Below are 20,426 nucleotides of genomic sequence, written 5' to 3' on the forward strand. Positions count from 1 at the left end.
GAAAAAAATTGCTGGCTATTGCAGTGGTGCAGTGCTTAGGGCACACTCTGCCATCCTAGATGCTGCACAGAAGCAGAAGAGCCTTCCACTCGGGGGGATACTGGGGAGAGCTCAGAGCCCAAGGGGCACAGCTCAGAAGCTCCAAAACAGGGCAGAAGTGCCCATGTAATGCCTGCAGAAATCCCAACACTGCTCTCTCCCCACGTGCTCCTGCAGGATGAAACACAACCCGGGAATTACGAGCGGCACGACTGCAGCAGTTGGCTCAGCCTGGATCCCCCACTGCCATCACCAAAAAGGCTTCTACCTGCTCACACTGTGCTCCTGCAGCAGAAGGCTGCAGGGAACAACCTGACTTTTCCAGGGCAATACCCATTCCCACTAGCATTCACAGCCTAGGAAAGCAAAATGACAAGGAGCACATTACATGAAAGCGGCCGCCATGCCAAGCCTGTGTCATGTGTATTCTATTAAGCTGAAGGCTGAATAGAAGACTTTGTTTTCCACTTCAAAGGACCCCATCCCAATCTCTCTCTCTCTTCCCTTATGAATAACAAATTGGAAATAAATCTTCTGGCTGAAGTGCATGGAAACTCATACAGTTGGGGCCCTCTGCAGCTTCCCAGCTCAATCACATGGTAATTTTTTTTGTAAACACTTTTCTGTGATATATATGTAAATCTCACTGTGCATTGCTGCACCATGTAAAGCAATACAGCGGGTGTGGCCTCAGGGGATGGCACACAGCGGGAAGCCTGGCTGCATATTTCCAATTATTCACAGGGATAATGTTCACAGAGAAGGGTCAAGTTTTATACGTGGGCAGAGCCCTACTTTTCTTCCTAGAGATCCCATTTCATCCTGCTCCATAGGCCAGTGTCCCCAGATTCTCACCACAAATGTTATTTAGTCTTTTGATACTGAGAAAACAAGGACATCCCATTTTGCTGGGCAGAGTGAGCACTGGAAAAGTTACTCTCAAGATATACCAAAGGCCCTTCAATCTGAAAAAAAAAAAAAACAAATAAGGAAATATATTACCTTTGCTTTTAAATACTGGGGGGAAGCATTCGGTGCCCACAAATACGGACTCCTCACTGCTGAGGGCACCTGGCCTCCAGATGGCCAATAACCTTTGACCAGTGCACACAACTCTTACCTGTGCATGCCTGTCACCTTTGCCACACATTTATAGGAAAAGTTTGTGGCAAAAATCAGCTGTCAGCTTTGTGTTCTCAACACAGCCAGGTCATGGTCTATATTCAGGACATCCAAGCTTTGGAAATCCAGGAAAATGCAATACCCACGCCTCTCAAACCTGATGACCAGCCCAACGCCGCCAATGCTGCAGGAAGCATTGCAGGGAATAAGACATCTCTGCCTTGGCCTTGCTATTCTTCAAGCAGAACTCATGGCATACACTACACTTGAGGCCTGCAGCTGAATAAATATTACAATTCATTCCAGTGATAAGTATCTATAGTATCTCTGTGTACCCCTCTGTTCACAACAGTGTTCAACTTCATGGTAACAGGGGAGAAAAAATCAGTACAAATGAATCACATGGATCTTTGTGCATGTGAGGTCCTGCAGACTGAGGAAAGAAAAGCAATTTTCATGTTTGCCTTTCCTGCTAGGGATTTTACTCACAATGTGGCATTCTGCATGGCTGACCCTTACAGATGCATGGCACATTAGCTACAGGAGAAGCAAAAACTTCACAAGCTGATTGCTGTTTCTATGCATAAAGTCAACATGGAGCAAAGAGCCAAATGTCCTCCTCGGTGGATTTTTATGTGCATATGTGCAGCATATGGGCAAGTACATGTGTATATTATCTTGCAGGAAACATGCAAGCCCAAACATGGGAAAAATTCAATGATCTAAGTTCACTGTTGACATAAATGCTGAGACTCCATTTGCACTAATGGAGTTGTGCTCACTTATGCCAGTACTGAATTCAGTCCTAGAATTAAACCCACCCAAATCCTAGATAAATTGAAAGAGAACAAAAGTTGGCCTATATGCAAGAGCATATTTTTCATGTTAAAAGCATTTCATTCCTTTTTTCTGCCCATATAATACTGCATTGATGTCTGTGACCCATTTGGATGTAAATCAAAATGGATGTGCTAAAAGCCTGGTTAAAGGAAATATTCTTCGAAGCAGTGTTCCCATGGCAAGGCAGAACAGCTACACTCAGTTTCCATGGCACAAAGGGACATATAGGGAGGGAAAATGCACTTCTGAAAAATCACTTTAAAGCAGCAGGGCTTTTCTTGAGCACCTGCACTGCTCTTACCTAATAGATCTGTGCTTCATAGGTGTGTGTGAACAAATGACATGGAAGAATTACATAAATCTGCTAAGATTCTTCAGCAAATAACCAATGTCCAAATCAAATCTTTGATACTCAAACATCCCCAGATGTCACTGGCAAGCTTAGCAACTTCTAGAGAACCTCTTGTGGCCTGGGCATGACCAAGAGGGCATCACAATCTGGCTCTGTATCCACAGACTGTGCGAGCCTGTTTTCCTCTGCCCTGTTGAAATGCTGTATTGATGATCCAAGGCCATCTGACTTTTCCCAAACGTGCCTGCAGTGCTGTGAGCAAGGCTTGCATTTGTTTCTGTGCCTTTGGTGCAGATGGTGTGCAGCATTCCTCGGGCTGTGCCCCAGGACGGCGTGAATGACACTTATTGTGGCAGCCATAAAGCCAGGGCTGTTTGCTCAACAGCTGTTGGGTGCATTGTTCCTTTGTGAGAAAAATGCAGCCGCTCTGCTCATGGCATGGACGCGCTACAGCCCGCCCCCAACACCCCGTGCAAAGCTGTTCTCCTGATTCAGCACCTAAGCAAATGGCAGACAGTGTTATTTAACCACCAGGACTTAATCCCAAAATCAGCCCAACCCTTACTCCAAGAGGGAGCAAGGAATGGTAGAACACTTACTGCACTGCCTGGAGGAAATGGCTCTAAAGCTGGGCCTGGCTTTCATTTACTCTTGACTTATATGCAGCTGAGCACAGAGGAAAGAAATACTAGACTGCTTCTCCAGGAAAAAAGGAAAATGGTCACCTACCTGTAGAGCAGGGAAAGAGCCATTTAAGGCCCAGTTTGGCTACATGCCTCGATTTTCTGCTTGCCCTGTTAAGCAGCAACAGATCTGACTGTAAATTTTAGGAGGGAAATAGCATGTAGTTTATGGATTCAATGGTGGAGTTATAAACACATATTACTGCTGAGAGCCCCAGCTGCCTGGGCAGAAGTATTCTGTAAACTTTTCATTCTTATTAACTTTAAAAATCAGGTGCGATGAGCTTCAACCAAGGTTAGAGTGTTCACTCTCGCCAGAAAGCCATCAAGCAGTCTTTGCTCAGCAAGCTTCAAGATGTATCTCAAAATCTATCTGCACTGATGGCCAAGAGCAAGGCTGAGCTGACCCTAAAATCAGCTCACACCCTCTGCCTATCCCAGCCCCCCCCAGATGAGCTCTCTGGAAAGGGAACCAAGAGAGCCAAGGAAAGGAGCACATGGAAAGGAGCCTTTTCCCTCCAGATCCGTGGTTCAGTTCACCAGCACATCCCCTCCACACAAGTGCCTTGTGCCTACAGTGACAGCTGCACCTGAACAGAAAACAAAGGACCTAATCCCAAACTTGCTCTTCATTGTGTGGGCAGAAACCAGCCCAGAACCAGCCCATGGAACTCCTGTTCTGACCCAACCAATTTTCTGATCCTGCTCAGCCTCACAGGGGAACAGCTGGATTCTCCTCATTCACTTTTTGTATAACACCTTTTAATTTGTGAGACCTACAGATCTGAGAAAATTATTTTATTGCTAAAACCAGCGACAAAAAAAAACAAACAACAACATGTGGGCTCACTAGAACTGAGCTCTAAATTTTGCTCAGCACTGAAAGAGGGAAATCCTGGCCCTACTGAGTGCCAGAAGAGTCAGACATCACCTCGAGCATGGTCAACTGAAGATTTTTATCTTTCTTTGAAGCTCCTGGGCCAGGAGAGCAGCACACTGTGTGCCTGCCCTCCCAGAGAGGTTGGGTTTGTAGGGGCAGTGAGTGACCCTGATGTTCCACAGTCTTAGCAATGTCCAAGTGTCTCCTCTTAAGAGTCAGACCTGTCTAATGAGAAAGACAAAAGGTTTCCAGGACAGTAGGTTTGTTTTCCTTAAAAAAAATCCACCAACTAAACAAACAAAAACCCCCTTGTTTTTCAAGTCAACTCATTTGAGACCTATGTCCTGTGTCCTGCCTGCTCCTTCCCTCCTCTCTGGCTGCCAAAGCCTTTTCTGCAGACACACAATACATTTGGTCTATAAAGAGACCATTCTCCCTGTACAGCTGCATTTGAGTAACTCTCAGAGGCTCTGAAGCACAGCCAACATGCAGAAATATAAAACCCAAGAGGACTGAGTCTTGTTTCACCTGAGAAGGGTTTATCTTACAGCACTGCTCTCTGAGGGATCTGACCATTGCCACTGAGCCTTAAGAAAGAGGTATTTTTGACAAGATGTTTCTGGACTCAAACCTAACCAGAGGCTCTTGATTTTCTGTAGGGTTTTAAAATGCTATTTTATTGAAAAAAAAACCAAAACAAAACACCTGATGCCCTGTATGTCTGTAATAGCCCCCCAGTAGAACTGAAAGTTTTATTTTTTCTCAATTAGTTCTAAAAGAGAAGGATTAAAACACGAAACAAATGATAAATCACTTATGTGCTGCTGGTAGGAACTCGGATATGATGATTATAAGCACTGAATAAAATGTCTGAACAGAAGAGAATAAAAGATAAGACAGAAGGGATGGGCTCCACATGGCCAGAGTCATCTGAGCAGAGACTGCACAGCCCTGGCAGCAGGGTGAACACAGGAGCTGCACCAGCCTCCTGTAACCCACAACAATTTCATGCCAAACACACAGCCCACAATGTGAAATTCCCACAGTAAGGAACACACATATACTATTTCCAAAGCAATTTACTGAGGCACCCTGGAAATTCCAGGGCAGCAAACAAGGGGACTGTATCTTACAACATTAATTCCAAAACCTGAACTAATATGGAAGGCTCTGTGCTTGGCTGGTGTTTGGGAAGCACACCACATCTACGCTCTGTTGCCTTTCTTCAGGGCCACCTGGCTTTGAGATGGCATCAGAAGCATTAACCCCACATAAAAGAACCTAAACCTGATCAAACTGTCACAGTAATATTCAACCATGGTGCTCTTCTGATGATTGGTGTAGCAGAAAGTAAATGAAATTTGTAACATCCTTTCTTTCCCTGAACTCTGAGAAGAATTCAAGACTGTTTTACCTGTAAGGCTTGGACTAAAGAGACAGAAAAGAGCTACACTAACTCAACTTAGTTGGAGAGTACAAGGTCCTGAAATCTGATACACCATAGCAGTTTCCTTCTCTCTTTTGGTTGATAGCAATCATCTGTGCCTCAAATAAAATATGGAAAAATAGAGAATTGGGAAGGGGAAGGACATTAAGCACACCTTATATAGCAGTGGATGCTACCTAAAAAAAAAAAAAAATTAAAAAAAGAAAAAAAGAAAATACTTTTTTATATTGAAAACACCGCAATTTCTTTATTGTTGCTTCTTGAATCACTGTGAACTAAGGAAGGAGTCTATTGCCTGTTCCTAAATTGTGTGTTCACCTGAGTCACTATCAGTAATGCCTGCATTTGAAGCAGTATCTGTTTCTTATTAATTACTGCAATCCTCCCTTTGCCAGCACCCACAGCCAGTGTAACCCTATAGTTCAGTAATCTATACAATGCCCTCTCTTCTTTTACCATAGTTCAGTGCATGGCATGCAAGTTTGCTCTCACAGGGGACAGCTGGTGCACATTCACAGACAGGAGAAAACTGTGCATGTAAACTCTGTGACTAAAGCATAAGGAACAACCAGAGCAGCTTGGAGTAAAGCAGATAGAGAAAGTGGCATATAGAAACACACCATTTGCTACCTATGACAAGCCTTTATTAGGCTTCTTTAAGCTTAACATGCTGCTGCTGGCTGCAGTCAGCACATATCTGAAGGAAAAGGAACCTCTCTTCTTCTTCTATGTGCCTCTCTAACTGTCCTTTCACAGTAGGAAGATTTTCCTCATTTTTATGGTGATTAGCTTGTTCAGGCAATCAGGACTGAGTCTCTTCCATCAGCTTATGTCACTTCACAGTAATGGTTTTAAAAATGACACAGCCACAGCTCTTGTTCTACTCTCCTCAGTGAGATGGCCCACACACATCATACACAACTGCTCCCACAGCTACTTTCTCAAGTAATCCTATTAATCCAGTGCAGAACAGTCCCTCAGGCATCATCTCAATAACTCTTTTCTGTTCAGGCTTTGTGCCATTTTTCTCTTGTCCTTTGCATTTCTATTTCTTTGTAATTACTGTCTGTTCATGCTCCCTTCGTGCACCCCTGAGAAGGTGAAGAGCCCTACACCCTCAACCATACTCCAGTGATGTTACTGGCCACATCCAGCCTCTTGATGGGACCATAATGATTTTTCTCCTTTGTTATACTGTCAGGACAATTTTTAAGAGCTTCCCTTAGATAAACAAAATGTATTGTGCTTTCACTGCCTGGCTTTGATATGACAAACCCTGAGCTCTCTCCCTGTGCTGAGCCAAAGTGATTGAGTATGCCAGACTAATTTTTGCAGTTTTCCACTCCTGACTTCACATCAGAAGAATATAATGCAACAGGTTTGTGGAACAAACTGACACAAGTTTTGTTTCTCTTCAGATCTGCACTGACCTCCTTAGATTAAACATGATGTCTCATCTTGAGTGACTCACTCCTGTAGTTAGCTAAATTCAAACTGTCTTCTTTAAAGCCTGTAATGTAAACAATACATTTTACTGTCACAGCTACGTGGACATTAGTAAAAACAACTTTACATTCTGCAAGATGTTGCTGGTTTATGTGGTTTTGGCATGAACACCACACTTTTCCCCTTTAAGCATTGCCACCTCTTGCTCCCACCCACGGCTGCTGCACTAACCACGAGCAGGTTGGGCCAGAGAGTTTACAGAAAGCCATTCCTGGACACTGCCACAAAAGCAGATTCCTAATAAGGCAGCCCCAGCTCCCCTGAGCAGTGGGATGATACCCAGACCCCACAGCAGGCTGAGCTCATGGAGCACCCACAGAACCCTCCACGCGCACAGCTCACTTCTAACAAAGCTCTTGATGATTTTCATGCTCCTCCCGCCTGAGGATTCACCTTTAAATTGAACTCCCTGAAGCCTCTTCATGCAAATATTCACACTGTGGGCTTGTCCCCCCCAAACAGCCCCAGCTACAGACACACAGCAAGAGGACAAGCTGCTGTCCCTGTCCAACACTCAAGGTCCCACTCTGGGTCTCTGTGCTGAGCCTGCTCAGGAGTCCAGAACTCCTACCAAGAAGAAAGTTTCTCTCTCCAGCTCCTCTTTTATAAATATATTCTGCTACAATGTTTTTAATGATCTGCAATAATTCTCTGTGCTTCCACCCCAGGACCTCCAAGGACTTGAAAAACCCTTCCTTTCATCTTTTGCAGTGAGTTCAAGGAAATACAGAGGGATGGAAAAATTACATCTTCAAATCCAATCCTCCACTCACAAATCTAGATCCTGTCTCTGACCATGGTAACAACTGCACTCTTAAAACATCATCATTGACACCTTCTTTAAATGACCTTAAAATAAAGTACACGCAGCCAATTAAAATATCTTTTCAGCGATGTTTACAAAACCCAGGCTGAAACAGTTTTCTCATTTGCAATTTCCTTTTACCATGAAGAGCAAAATGCTAAAAAAATTTAAAAAAAAAATATCACACACCACAAGGTGGTTCCCCCTCTTTTTAAGCAGTTAAAAATGTTAGAGCTGAAGATAAAATTTCTGGCATGCTGGGAGTAAAATCTAGCCTGCATGCCATAGATCAGTGGTTAGATATTCCCTGTAATTTTTCAGATATTCAGGCATATGATCTTCACATGCACAGGTAGGTTGGCACGTAATTATTGATTCTTGAACATACCCACAATCACAATAATGGAGTTAGATAAGTTACCATGGAAAGCATTTGCAAAATGTATAACTTCTATTTCCATCACTAAAAGAGAACTTACCTTTAAGGACTCCCAGAGGGGAAACTGTACCAGAGAGAAAGGAATCTGGAGAGGTGGGAAAAGAAAAAAAAAAAAAAGAACAACAACATAATGTTACAAAAGTAAATTGGGTTAGCATGTTCCTCAACTGGCTAAATTAGGAACAGTTATTGTTCTCCCAGTGAACTGCAGCTTATTACACTTACAAATCTTTACGGACACTTTATGTATGCTGCCATTAAATGACTGGTTTCACTAAAGCAGTTTTACTTTGTTTATCACATTCCCTGCTGAGAGGTTAATGTATTGTTACCAGGGTGGCCTAGAAGTGCAATAAGCAGTGTGATCTAGTGCAGGGACATTCTTGGTTTGTCAGCCAGCCAAGAAAGCCATAAAGATGGCTCAAGAAACACGTTCCCAAGGCCAGGAACACAGCTTGGCAAAAAACATCCTCAGCAGTGCAGACTCTCACAGATGCTGAGCTCTTGCGCTGCAACCAGGGCTCTGCACTTGGGCATCAGCTGCAAAAACGTTCCTGAACATGTCCCATGATCTCCCATGAACCAGGTCCCTTGAGAATTAAAAGCAGGTTGTGAGGAGCTACCACAGCCCAGCTAAAAGGGAGAAGCTTGGTGTTTCTCACTGCCTGTGACACGGGGTTCTCCTGCCCAGCAGCAGCCTGGATCTCTGTCTAGGCTCATTCCTGCTGCCTCCTGTCCCAGGAGTGCCTGTGCATCTCCACGTCCTTCACAGATCCTGCCCTGATAAAAACCTCAGCTCATCAGTCTGTTTTCACTGTGAACACACTGAAACACTGTGCAACAAGAGACATCACTTTCCAAGGTCATGCCTTCTATTGTATTTCTTCCTTTGCAAAGCCCTCCACTAAATTCTTCCTTGTCCTTCACCGCTCAGAGAAGTCCTGTCGAATACCTACCTCTGGTACCAACTCTGCCTTTGCTATCTCCAGGCTGAGTATTTTCCCAAGATATTTCAGAGAATAGGGTCTCCAGGAAAGCACTGGCCTGTCCTAGGATTGCCCTACAGCTGCATCTGCAGGTCTGCTCTGCCCCTTCCTAAAGCTGCATTATCCCCTCCACTTTGTTAGCCAGTCAACCCCAGGCTCAAATCTTCCTCCAACTACCTGTTTTCTTCTTTAAGATAACTACCTTATCTTTCTTCATTTTCCCCCTTGTTTAGGCTGATTTGGCAGTTCATATATCAAATTATTTAGTCTCAGAAAGCACTTACACATCTTTTACCATGAAAAGGAGTAGATACTCAAAATGGATCATGCTTTAATGCAGATATCTTTGCTCTGAGTGATGTCAGGTTAAAAACGTTCACTAGAGATATGAATGGCTTATTAAACCCAAATTCAGGCTACACAAAGGAATCTGAAATGGAACATCCATTCAACATCACAGGAGACAAGAGTATTGTCTGCTTCTCTGTGCTGCAAGTAATGATTAATAAATGAGTCTATTAAGTTAATCTGCCAGGCAAAACTAAACTTGACAGACACCTGCCACAGAAAATTTGTTATCTATTCAGGCAGGAAATGGCAGTGAGAAGAAATCAATGTCACTGCTGTACATTGAGCTGACAAACTGAAATCTCAGAGGAAGTTTGTCATCTTGGACAACGAGCAATATCCCTGGTGGCATCTCAGAGCCCTGCAATAAAGGTCAGACATGGCTCTTATTTATCAGGGTCTTGAAACTTTAGTGTAGCAATTAAATTTCATTTTTAATACTGGGTGAAAAAGCCCAGCTCTTTGACAGTAATGTGTGGTAATATATTTATGAGAAGATATATACACACCCACATGCTACTGCAGCATTGTTGAACTGACATTATATGGAATGATTTATTTGCAATGTTAAATGAAAAGTAACATAATCTTTGATCTAGACCAAAAAAATAGGGAAAAATAAGTAACAATAACCAATACATTTGCTTCAAATTTGTTAAAAAAGAGAAAAGGAAACGCTCTGTATCCAGCTGTACACCAAACAAAACAAGCTTTCAAACACAGCCTCCAAGTTTTGCTTTTTTTATGCTTGTGAATGAGTGGTAAAATTAAGCAGCTGTTAATAAGACAACAAGGGAAGCTTGTGACATAATTCCCTTTATATCGCTTAGCTAGAAGCATTTCAATCAAAGGGGAAACTTGTTCAAAAGTGCTGTTTGATTTTCAGGGTTAGTGGTGTTTGCTTTCTGTGTCCTGCTCAGGGCTGGATGGGGATTATGGGTTTCCCTTTTCCCCACGTGCCCCATGGGATGCAGATTTCAGATGTGTGTCAGGGTGATCTGCACAGACACTGGGCTCCCTCGTCTCTAAAAGGGCTGCAGAATAAGGCTCTAAACATTCATAAGTCACACTTTACTAGAGTTTAAAGATTCCAGACAAAATAGGAAGCACCACCAAGCAGAGCAGCAGCATCTTTGCTGCACGAAGAAATCGTAAGGAGATGTCCTACATTTATTGCAGTCACCCATTGGATCCTGTCTGACATCCTGACTTAAAAACAAAACCCACACAAGCAATTTCATGGGTATTGGAATGAAAGGGAGTCTGTCTTCATGTGGATTTGGGTTTTGTCATCAGATTCTCTGAAGCCAAATCATTTCCAAGCCGCCTTCGGCAATCTTCCCATGACAGGGACCTCCACCACATACATTTCTTTTCCAGATCTATTCCACAGCCCTTGTTGAAAGCTCAGCTCCTATTGAAAGCCTTCCCTCAAACCCTTTAATCACCTTTATTTTCCCCTCAAGAAAGTTATCAGAACTCCTGTTTATCCTCGCAGCCTCTGCCCTTGCGCACATTTCCGTGGTCAAGATGTGGAAGGGCTGTGCAGGCTGCTGTGTGTCCCTGTGTGCAAACACCCTGCTTGCATAAGCCTTGTCTCCCTAAGAGACCAGACTAAACAGCCCACACCCAAAAGTAGCATTAATATATGCAAAAAGAAATAGCTCTGTGAGGGTAGCTCATCCGACCATGAAAAAGCCTTTAGATGGCTTATTGCCCTTTATTCTTCCACCACGGCAGACGTGACAAAATCTTGCAGTCTGGGGACACTTCTTAATTTGAACACTTAGAGCATTTCATTCCTTTTTGTATTTTGCTTCTTAAAAGAAAAGCTCTTCAGCAATGAACAGAATCACACCCTGTTAGGCAGAGATATTTCTGCCTGAAATAGGCTAAGGCAACAATAAAAATGTGGTCCACACATGTGGGTAACTTGCTGCCAGCAAATATGAAACCCTGGCAAGCTCCACCAACCTCTCATTCGACATTAATATAAAATAGACAGAGAGTACCAGTTCTCATGTCTGGCCTAATGTTATATAACTATGCTGTTTGTTCATCAGAGTCAGCCCTTAAACACACACAAAAGGCAAATTTAAAGCCCCCAGACAGCTGCAAATAATTATTTTAAAATGTTTTATAGGTTGGTGAAATTATCATTTACTCTGGTCCCTGTAGTCCTTAGCACCTGATGCCTAACTTAAGGCAATGAACTTTGCAGATGCTTATTCCTACACATCTACTTAATTCCCCTGATACAAAGTATTTTAAATGATTATGTTTAACAAGTTACTTTTAGAAATAGCTGCACTTCCCCACCAGAGCAGCAGACACATCTCACTTCTAAAGAAAAATACCAACCTGTAAGTACTGAAGATTGATGACAGAGCAAAAGTCCTCCCACCAAATACTGTTTAATTAAATAGAAGAAATTTAAGGAGGAACTTAATAATGCTCTTTGTAACTACAACAACAACAACACTTTAAAGTATTGTGTATACAACACACTGAAAATTCACCCATTCAATATCTGATGGTAAATTGCAAGCTGACATTGTCCTGAGGAAAACAGCAGCCAGAGCAAGGACAGCAAGCTGAAGGAGTGGCAAAGAATGGGGGAAAGAACCAAAAGCAAAAAACAAAACCTCATCAGCCCCTTCAGAACTGGGATTCCCTTCCAAATATGAGAATTCTTTCACACAAAGAGGAAACAGATGTCCATGGCTGGAATTTGCATGTGGCTTTATTCTCTTCTAGGATACAATAAAACTACTCTTCTTCTCATCCTCCGAGCTAGAAATTAAACAGTGGCATGTCATGCAGAGTCCAGCTGTGCTTCCTACCTCCAACCTTTATTAGCAATATATTTAAAAAGAAGAAAAGAGAGAGACAGAAGAAAGGGAGAAACTAGAAAAGCACAAGAATTGAAAAACTGTGGTATGTGTTCTCAAAACAATATAAAACCTACAGATGTTCTTACTAATCTGTGGCACATGTTTGTTTATTCAGGTTTTCCCTGTCCCCAGTTCAGCAGGCTTTGCTCTCCAGAAGACTTATCTATTTTCATAAACGTTAGAATAAATACTGCAGGAGAGATTGGCATAAACAGCCCGAGGAGGAACAGGCTCACCTTGTAAGAGCTTTCTCAGTGTCCCTGAAAATGCATCTCCATCCCAGAAACTGCTCTCACCCACACCCCCACTGTTCCCTACATTAACAGCAATGGGAGAAAAGCAAACACTTCTGAAGAGGATTTTTAGAGTATGAATGTCTCAAAGGCCAGCAGCATGAACATCTGCTCATTCAGGGAGAACCCATTTCATCCTCCAGGGGCAGCTCTCAAACTTGCACCCAACATGTCACCTGCATTTATCATGACAAGGACAGAGGGGCCATCACTGTCCAAGGCTGTATTTATGAGGAATACTGAGCTGCTGTGCCAAACTGTGCCTTCTCCATTGTAATTGCAAAGAAAAGTCTAATAACCCACTTCTGAATAGCAAAAATATACTGTTTTCTAATGATACATAGGCAGCAAATTTCAGAACAATCTTCCCTTTACTTAAGTCCCTTTTACAATTCATTTTTTCTAGCTTCTCTATAAAGGATAGAGGGGTTTTTTAACAGGTTCAAGTCAAAGCAGAATAAAACAACCCTGTCAGCCCACTGGTGTTAAAAATCTCTGTCAATAAACCCAGCAAATTTGGTTCAGTGTCTTGCCCTCCTAAAATTCTTCACACACTTGCCCAATACATCTGGATCAGGATAAACTGATATTCCAGCTATAGATATACTTTCCCCAGGATGGGCTTTGAAAAGACAGCATGAAATGAGGCAAGCCTGGCCCCTGGTCACATCAGAGGTCATAGCAATAGCCACCAATAAGCAGATTTGGAGGTTTCACAGCTTTTCTACTGACTGAGGGTGAAGGTGTTTAAGACTCATCACTGATGGGATACCCTAGAGCTGACAAAGTACACTTCTTTTCTTGCAAAGCTTCAATTAATATTGTCCCTCAGGCCCTCCTTGAAAAACTGCGGACTCCACAAGGAACTGAATTATAAGAAGGTAATTTGTAATCTTAACATGAATGAAAGACTGTCAAAGCCATCAGCTGTGTTCCTGCAGCTCTGTGAGAGAGATGGAAGGTTGGGAGCGTGGTGAAAGAATGCACAAGTTTATATGTTAAACAAATGATGGAGGGCTTTGTTAATAAACACTGATGCAAAAACAAACAAAGCTTTTCAGGCGAGTTTAACAACGCTGGCATAGCAATGACTAGGGAAGAGGTTTTGGCTTCACTCCTCAAGGAAAACAGCGAAGGACCAAGTTCACACACAGCACCTTCCTGTAAGACTGCACCAAGCCAGAGAGGTGCAACCCCATGGGAAGCTCAGCCATCACGGGGAAAACTATCAAGTTGCATTTGCAACAAACAACTTTTCACAGCCCTTCAGCGCTGAGCACCAGCTCTGCAGCACCGCCAGGGGCAAAGGAATGGCGTTTAGGGTGGTAGAAACATCAATCTCAACAATGCCAAGAGTATAATTAAAACAAAGGTTTCAGATCATGCACCAGCAGCCACCTGAAGTAATCAGCAAGTCCCTCATTTTCAAGCAAATAACATTAACCCTGTGTGAGCTGGGAGAAAACTGCAAGCTATAACAGGAAGAAATACAAAATTCCTGAATTATAGTAATTTTTCTGGTTCAGGAATCTGCTAACTCTCAAATAAATATTTGCACCTTGCTTCCTACGTTTCCCAGCTCTAACTCCAAAGTATTTCCACTTGTCACCTGGCATATGTGAATGGCTGGAACTAAATTCTTTTCCTAGACAAAACATTATGTGCCCCACAGGGTTGCTTAATTTGGTTACAAGCCATTCTCACAGATGTCCTTTGGACCTGCGTGGCAGAACTTCACATCCACGTTTCCTCTTAAATAGCATCACACACTCCTTGTAAAAGCAACTTGTAGGGCATATTATGTAGTAAAGATAAGTAAAAGGAAAATTCAGTTTTTCTTCCATGAGAAAAAGGTTCTGTGATTAAAAAAGCAAAGAAAAATAAACCAAAAACTGTTTTTTCTGCAGGGGCAATATTGACCAGCGAAGGGGAAAGACATAGCCAGAGATCCAGCACGACTGCATGTTTCCAAAACATGGAAAAAGAGAGGCACTGAGGCAGATGCACAAACTCAATGCAGGCTGGATTGATTTAAGAGATCCTGATGATCACAGAGCCCTAACTTTGCACACGCGTGAGACAGACCATCATTGAGCTATTGAAGGCTCTTTCCTCAAAGAAACAACATTAACAGCCTCACATTCCACCCCACACCCCTTCTTACTCTGCTGGGAGAACAGAATAACTATTAGAGATTGTATACTGTCAGCCACAAAGTCAATTTTATTGGATTTCAAATGTGAGCTGGACTGACCAGCCCCTAATTACACAAATAATATCCATGTTCTCCCATTTTCCAACAAATAAGCATTAAAGGAGATGCCTGTTTTGCTATTAATTTTCAACAACATATTAAGAAAACCTCTCAGCAAGTAAATGAATATGCTGACACCGATTTGTACATGCTGTTTTCAAGGCACAGATAAAAATCTTGTAGGATAAAAGATGAGTTTAGCAGCTCCAGAAGAATGAAGGTATTGTTTAACAGGAAGCAGATGTATGTCAGATGGCAAACTCATTAAAGTGTCCCATCGTTAAAGGAAACGGGATAACAACGAGCCATCTGAAAAAACCTGAACTGATCAGGAAATGCACAAGCCGCAGCTAATCTCCTATTTATTGGTAGGTAATGCCTTTAAGTCATGCACATGCATTGAGTTTAGGAGCATGAAGGACTAATCTTTGTTCTCATGAAAGAAACAGGAGCAGAACCCAAGAGCATGGAGAGCAGCATTTCTGGAAGAAGTCTTCTGAGGAAAAACTTCCAACATTTGGAGGAACTATTACAACAACCCGTGGGTGCACACACACAGTCTGGGCAGCATGTCACTTCCCTGACTCTGAGAGCATTTTAATGGACATTTTTCATACATGGGGCATTTTAAATGTAAATACAATTTTTTAAATGCCTTATGGAAGGTATCTATCAAGGAATAGCCTCTAAATACAAACTTGGAAACTCTAACTAAAGAAAAAACCATTCGCTAGTGGGCACTGGAGTGATGGATTTGCAGTATCAGAGTTGAACAATTCCTCAAGTGAAAATTTTACAGGTTATATAAGGACCTAAGCCCAAGGAATTAAACAAGCAGCAAAGACTCACAAAATCATAGAATCATTTAGGTTAGAAAAGACCTCTATGATCACTGAGTCCAACTGTTAACCCAGCACTGCCAAGCACACACTAAACCACATCCCAAGTGCCACATTTTAAATCCCTCCAGGGATGGGAACTCAATCACTTCCCTGGGTAGCCTCTTCCAATGCTTGACAACTCCTCCAGGGAATAAATTTTACCTGCTGTTCAATCTGAATCTCCCCTGGCCAGCTTGAGGCCTTTTATTCTCCCCCTGGCACTTGTCACCTGTGAGAAGAGACTGATCCCAACCTGGCTGCTCCTTTCAGGGAGTTGTAGAGAGTGAGAAGGTCCCACCTGAGCTCCTTTTCTCCAGGTTGAACACCCCCAGCTCCTTCAGCCACTCCTTGTGCTCCAGACCCTTTCCCAGCTCCTTTCCCTTCTCCGGACAAGCTCCAGCCCCTCAATGTCTTTCCTGTAGTGAGGAGCCCAAAACTGAACCCAGGATTGGACTCAAAGACAGCATGTTTGATTCACAAGGCAGGTGGATCTGTGGAGAGGAGTGAGAGCATTGCTTCATCCAGCAAATATTCAGTCTAAGAAACTGGGAAACAGTGCAGCTGTAATTGCACTGACATCAGCAAAGGAACTCTTGTCCTCAGAGTAACAGCCACAAGAAAAAAAAACAAAACCAAAAAAAAACCAGACTGGGAAGAAACATGTGTTTCTCCCATCTTGGATATATCTCAACCTATACCAGTTTTGTTAAAAATGTCTACATTATGATTACAAATATCACACAGCAGCTCTCACCATAAAAATTACATCTTTTGCCAGGAGTTTTCTAAGTATCACTAAAAAAATTTCCAAGAGGAAATCCATCTCTGCCTTTGCATATTGGCCTGATCCAAAGGCCCTTGAAATCGCTGGAAATTTTGCACATGTGGCTTTGACAGCTTCTGGATCAGGACAGATGCTAAAGGTGGAGAAAAGAGGAGAGGGTGGATGCAAAGGTTCTACAGCACAACACAAAAATCAACTAATCTGGATTCTACCATGTCCTTCCCAGGATGCACAGACCCCACTCATGGCGAGAGCAGGCTCTAGGATGTCCCTTTTTAAAACTTGTTTAACAGGAACTGCTGCAAATTCCTTGCTTTCATAGAACATGCACAACAGCCTTAATTATATCTGAGCTCAAACCATTAACTTTTAAGGACAATTTTAAATCCCAATACAGTTAATGTAAGCTAACCAAAGTTTTTTGAATGTTTTACTAAATACAGACTTTGGCATTTTGCTGCATCACCATCCTTGGTTATTTGGTAAGGGTATTCCTGCTTCTTTGCCCTTGTAGAAGGAAAAAAAGAAAAACCCAAACTGTACCAAAAAGAAAAATATGCAAACATTTTTTTAAACAAAACACTTCATGGATACTATTGAGAAAACTACTCCATCAGTGGTAGTGCAAAACCAACATTAATGGAACAACTACTATAAACCAAGCTGAAACTTTCCCTGGAGTGTAAGGCCTGTGCAGTACTGTTTGTGTATCTTACACCATTATCTCCATCATGTGGCAGAGAGAAAGAATGCAGACTAATGTCAAATTCAGGATATACTGTTCATGTAAAGGTATTTTACTTCAGATTCAGAATTTTGTACCTCACAAAATGGGGCTTTGCTAAGTTTCCTTCTGTGGGTGCCATTTTCAGCTGTTTTAATAAACAGTTGCATTGCTTTTACCCAACTACAGGACATGATCCTGCAGAAGTGAAATGACCTACTACCTTATGACAAAGGTAGTCATATTAAAACTTCCCTTCACTATAGCTACCATTCTACAAACTTTAATCTGATTCTACACTACAAAAGACCTAATCTAAAACTCATCACAGTGAACTGAAAAATCCCAGCAAGCATTTGGCTGATCCCAAAGGAGCAGTTAGACAATGCATGTACAGATACAGGAAGGATGGTTCCTTTATTATTTTTTTTTTACCCTCTATAACTCTTTTCTGACAGTTTAACCAATTCTGCAGACTCTGTAACTATTTAAACAGGAAGCCCCCTGGACCCAGCAGACCTCCCTGCTGATGCAGCTGGAGAGTTACTCTGCTCCTAATGGAGCATTTCTTCCACCCCCACCCCAAGGTAGCAGCTGTAGGATGTTGGGTTGGACACTGCTGGGCCACCTGGGACCTGCTGCCCTCCCAGGTGTGGACGTGCAGCCTCGTCCATGGCAATCCAGCCCCTGGGAAAGCCGGCATCCCCCAACTTCCTGCTGTCAGCAAGCTGGGAAAAAACTTCAGCCAGGCTGGATGCAAGCACAGAGCAGGGAGGCTTTGCTCTCAGGAACCTCTTGCAGGCTGCCTCAAAGGAGCCTAAACCCTCCTTGTAGAATGGCACCACCTGTGTAAGAACTGTGGAAATGAGAGCCGTGACTCTCAGTGATTTGTTTCAATCCAGTTATGGAGGAGATGCTTTCATCATAAGCCTTTGAGCTCCTTTGCATGACTTTATACAGGCACCTCATTTCTGTCTGCCTTGAGAATCTCTCAGAGCCACAATGTTTAACCATAAAGCTAAACCAGAACAAATTCTCACACTTGGTTACCCAGCTCAGATGGGAGCAAAGTGTGCCAGGCTACAAAAGCCTGGGAATAAGATCAAGGGGAACAAGGGTGCTTTGGTGGGCAAGACAATTAAACAACTGGAACATCCCAGCACACACAAACGCTTATTTTCTTCATTTGCTCACCCAGCAGTCCTGTTCACACAGCCCAGGAGCAGCTTTGGGCTATCAGCAGGGCCTGAGGGAACTGAACTGCAGAGCACGACAGCAGCTCATGCTTCTTCTGTGAAATCCTGCTTGGAGCTGTGATCACCAAAGTAGATGCTACCAAGTTTCCACTTTACCATATAAATCATCCCCTCCACATTTGGCAAAGCACTTAAGCACATGCTTAGCTGTGCTAGAGCTAATTTTCTTCACAGCAGCCAGTACGGGGCTGTGTTTTGGATTTGTGCTGGAAATGGTGTTAATAACTCAGGGATGTTTTAGTTATTGCTGGGCAGGGCTCACACAGAGACACGGCCCTTCCTGCTCCTAACCCCACCAGAGAGAGGGCTGGGGGTGCACAAGGAGTTAGGGGACACACAGCAGGGACAGCTGACCCCAATCATCCCAAGGGACATCCCAGACCACGTGGCGTCATGCTGGGGAAGAAGCAGGAAGGGGGGATGTTCAGCATTTCTTCCAAGTCCCCATTAGGTGTGATGTCCCTGCTGTCCTGGGGATGGCTGATCACCTGCCTGTCCTCACAGGGAATGAATCCCTTCTGTAGCTTTTGCTGTACCTGTTCAACTGTCTGTATCCACTCAAAAGTTTTCTCAATTTCTCTCTTCCAGTCCTGCCCCCATCTCACTGGTGGCCATGTGGGGATGAGCTGCCAGCTGGGGTTAAACCATGACAACAGCCTTCACTATTGCTGAATGGGGACAAGATCAACATTTAAAGATGTTAAATACCAAACACAAGTTCTCAAAACTCCATGCTCTTCTTCACACTCCCAACTTCCCTTTAATCCAAAAGCTCTTCCAGAGCTGGAGCTGGGCCAAAGTGTTTTGTAGAGCTGAAGCCTGAACAAAGTGTTCTGCTAATTTGGGGCTGCAACCAACAAGGTGACTGATGAGAAAAGCCAGCTAACAGTCTAATCTTTTCTGTGTGTTCCTTTAGATACACAGTGAGGAGCCCAAAGTGATCTCAAACACCCAAGAGAGGACAAGCCAAGGGAACAACATGACTGGAGCTCCACCAAGAAGCTTCAGCATCACAGCCAAGCAGTGCCTTGCCAGGGCCCCAGGATGGGATCAGATCCCACCACTGCCTCTCTCACGCAGCAGGTCTGAGCACAGCATCTGCTGCACTGATGGTCCCTTTAAGGAACCTCCTTCTGTGGAAAACATTGACACCAGAAGGAGAAAGCCGAGCCGCACGCCCACTGCAGCATGGCCTCCAGAGGGAACGGGATGGGAAATGCCACGGGATGGGAAATGCTGCTCTCACAGCTTCAATTCGTTTAAATTCTGCACCCAGAAGGTTTGACAGGCATGATTTCTTTTCCTCACTGGTTTTGCAGCCATGTCAAATGCCCATCACAGCAGATTTGCCAGTTCCCTGCTGTCACAGGTACATTCACAAAACTCACAGTGCAGTGGCTCAGGTTGTGTGGGTAGGTGCGGGATTTTGACTGCAATACACAGACAAAATCAATGGGATTTACATATATGTGATTTGAACCACAGTCTTCCCAATTGTTTTCCAGCTGGGAAGCAGTCAGCAATTAAATAATTTTCATGCTAACAGGCATTACTTGAGAGGAAAGAAAAATGAATGCAAAAATGTTGCTTGGAGAAATAGTCAGACATTCCCTAGCCATGAGGAATCTCCTGGAATTTTACCTTTTCACTGGACAGTAGGGTTGGGAAACCTACCCCTAGGTCTCCAGAACTGTTTCTATTCTTGCAGCCTCGTGAATGGATTGGATACCTTATTCTGGGTGCTACTCAATCTCCATACTGCACTGAAAATGCTCCTTCCACCCTGAGCCTGGTTGGGATATATCTGCCTAAATTAGTTCAACAAAACTGTGAAGTGTCATCTGAAATAAAAAATATTCATCCTGATCAAAGACATGTTGTCCCAGAAGTCGC

At 43.2% G+C, this 20,426-nt stretch overlaps 1 protein-coding gene across 1 annotated transcript in view; it reads right to left on the reverse strand.

Moving 5' to 3' along the window:
- The window catches only part of SLC25A26 (solute carrier family 25 member 26), an 82,440-nt gene that overhangs the window by 17,070 nt on the left and 44,944 nt on the right, over positions 1-20,426 (reverse strand). The window contains exon 6 of the mRNA XM_041460588.1: positions 8,154-8,198. Coding sequence (XP_041316522.1) covers positions 8,154-8,198 — 45 coding nt within the window. The remainder of the gene's footprint in view (positions 1-8,153; positions 8,199-20,426) is intronic.

Source organism: Pyrgilauda ruficollis, unplaced genomic scaffold (assembly GCF_017590135.1).
Source record: "Pyrgilauda ruficollis isolate IOZ18807 unplaced genomic scaffold, ASM1759013v1 scaffold10, whole genome shotgun sequence".
NCBI lineage: Eukaryota > Metazoa > Chordata > Aves > Passeriformes > Passeridae > Pyrgilauda > Pyrgilauda ruficollis.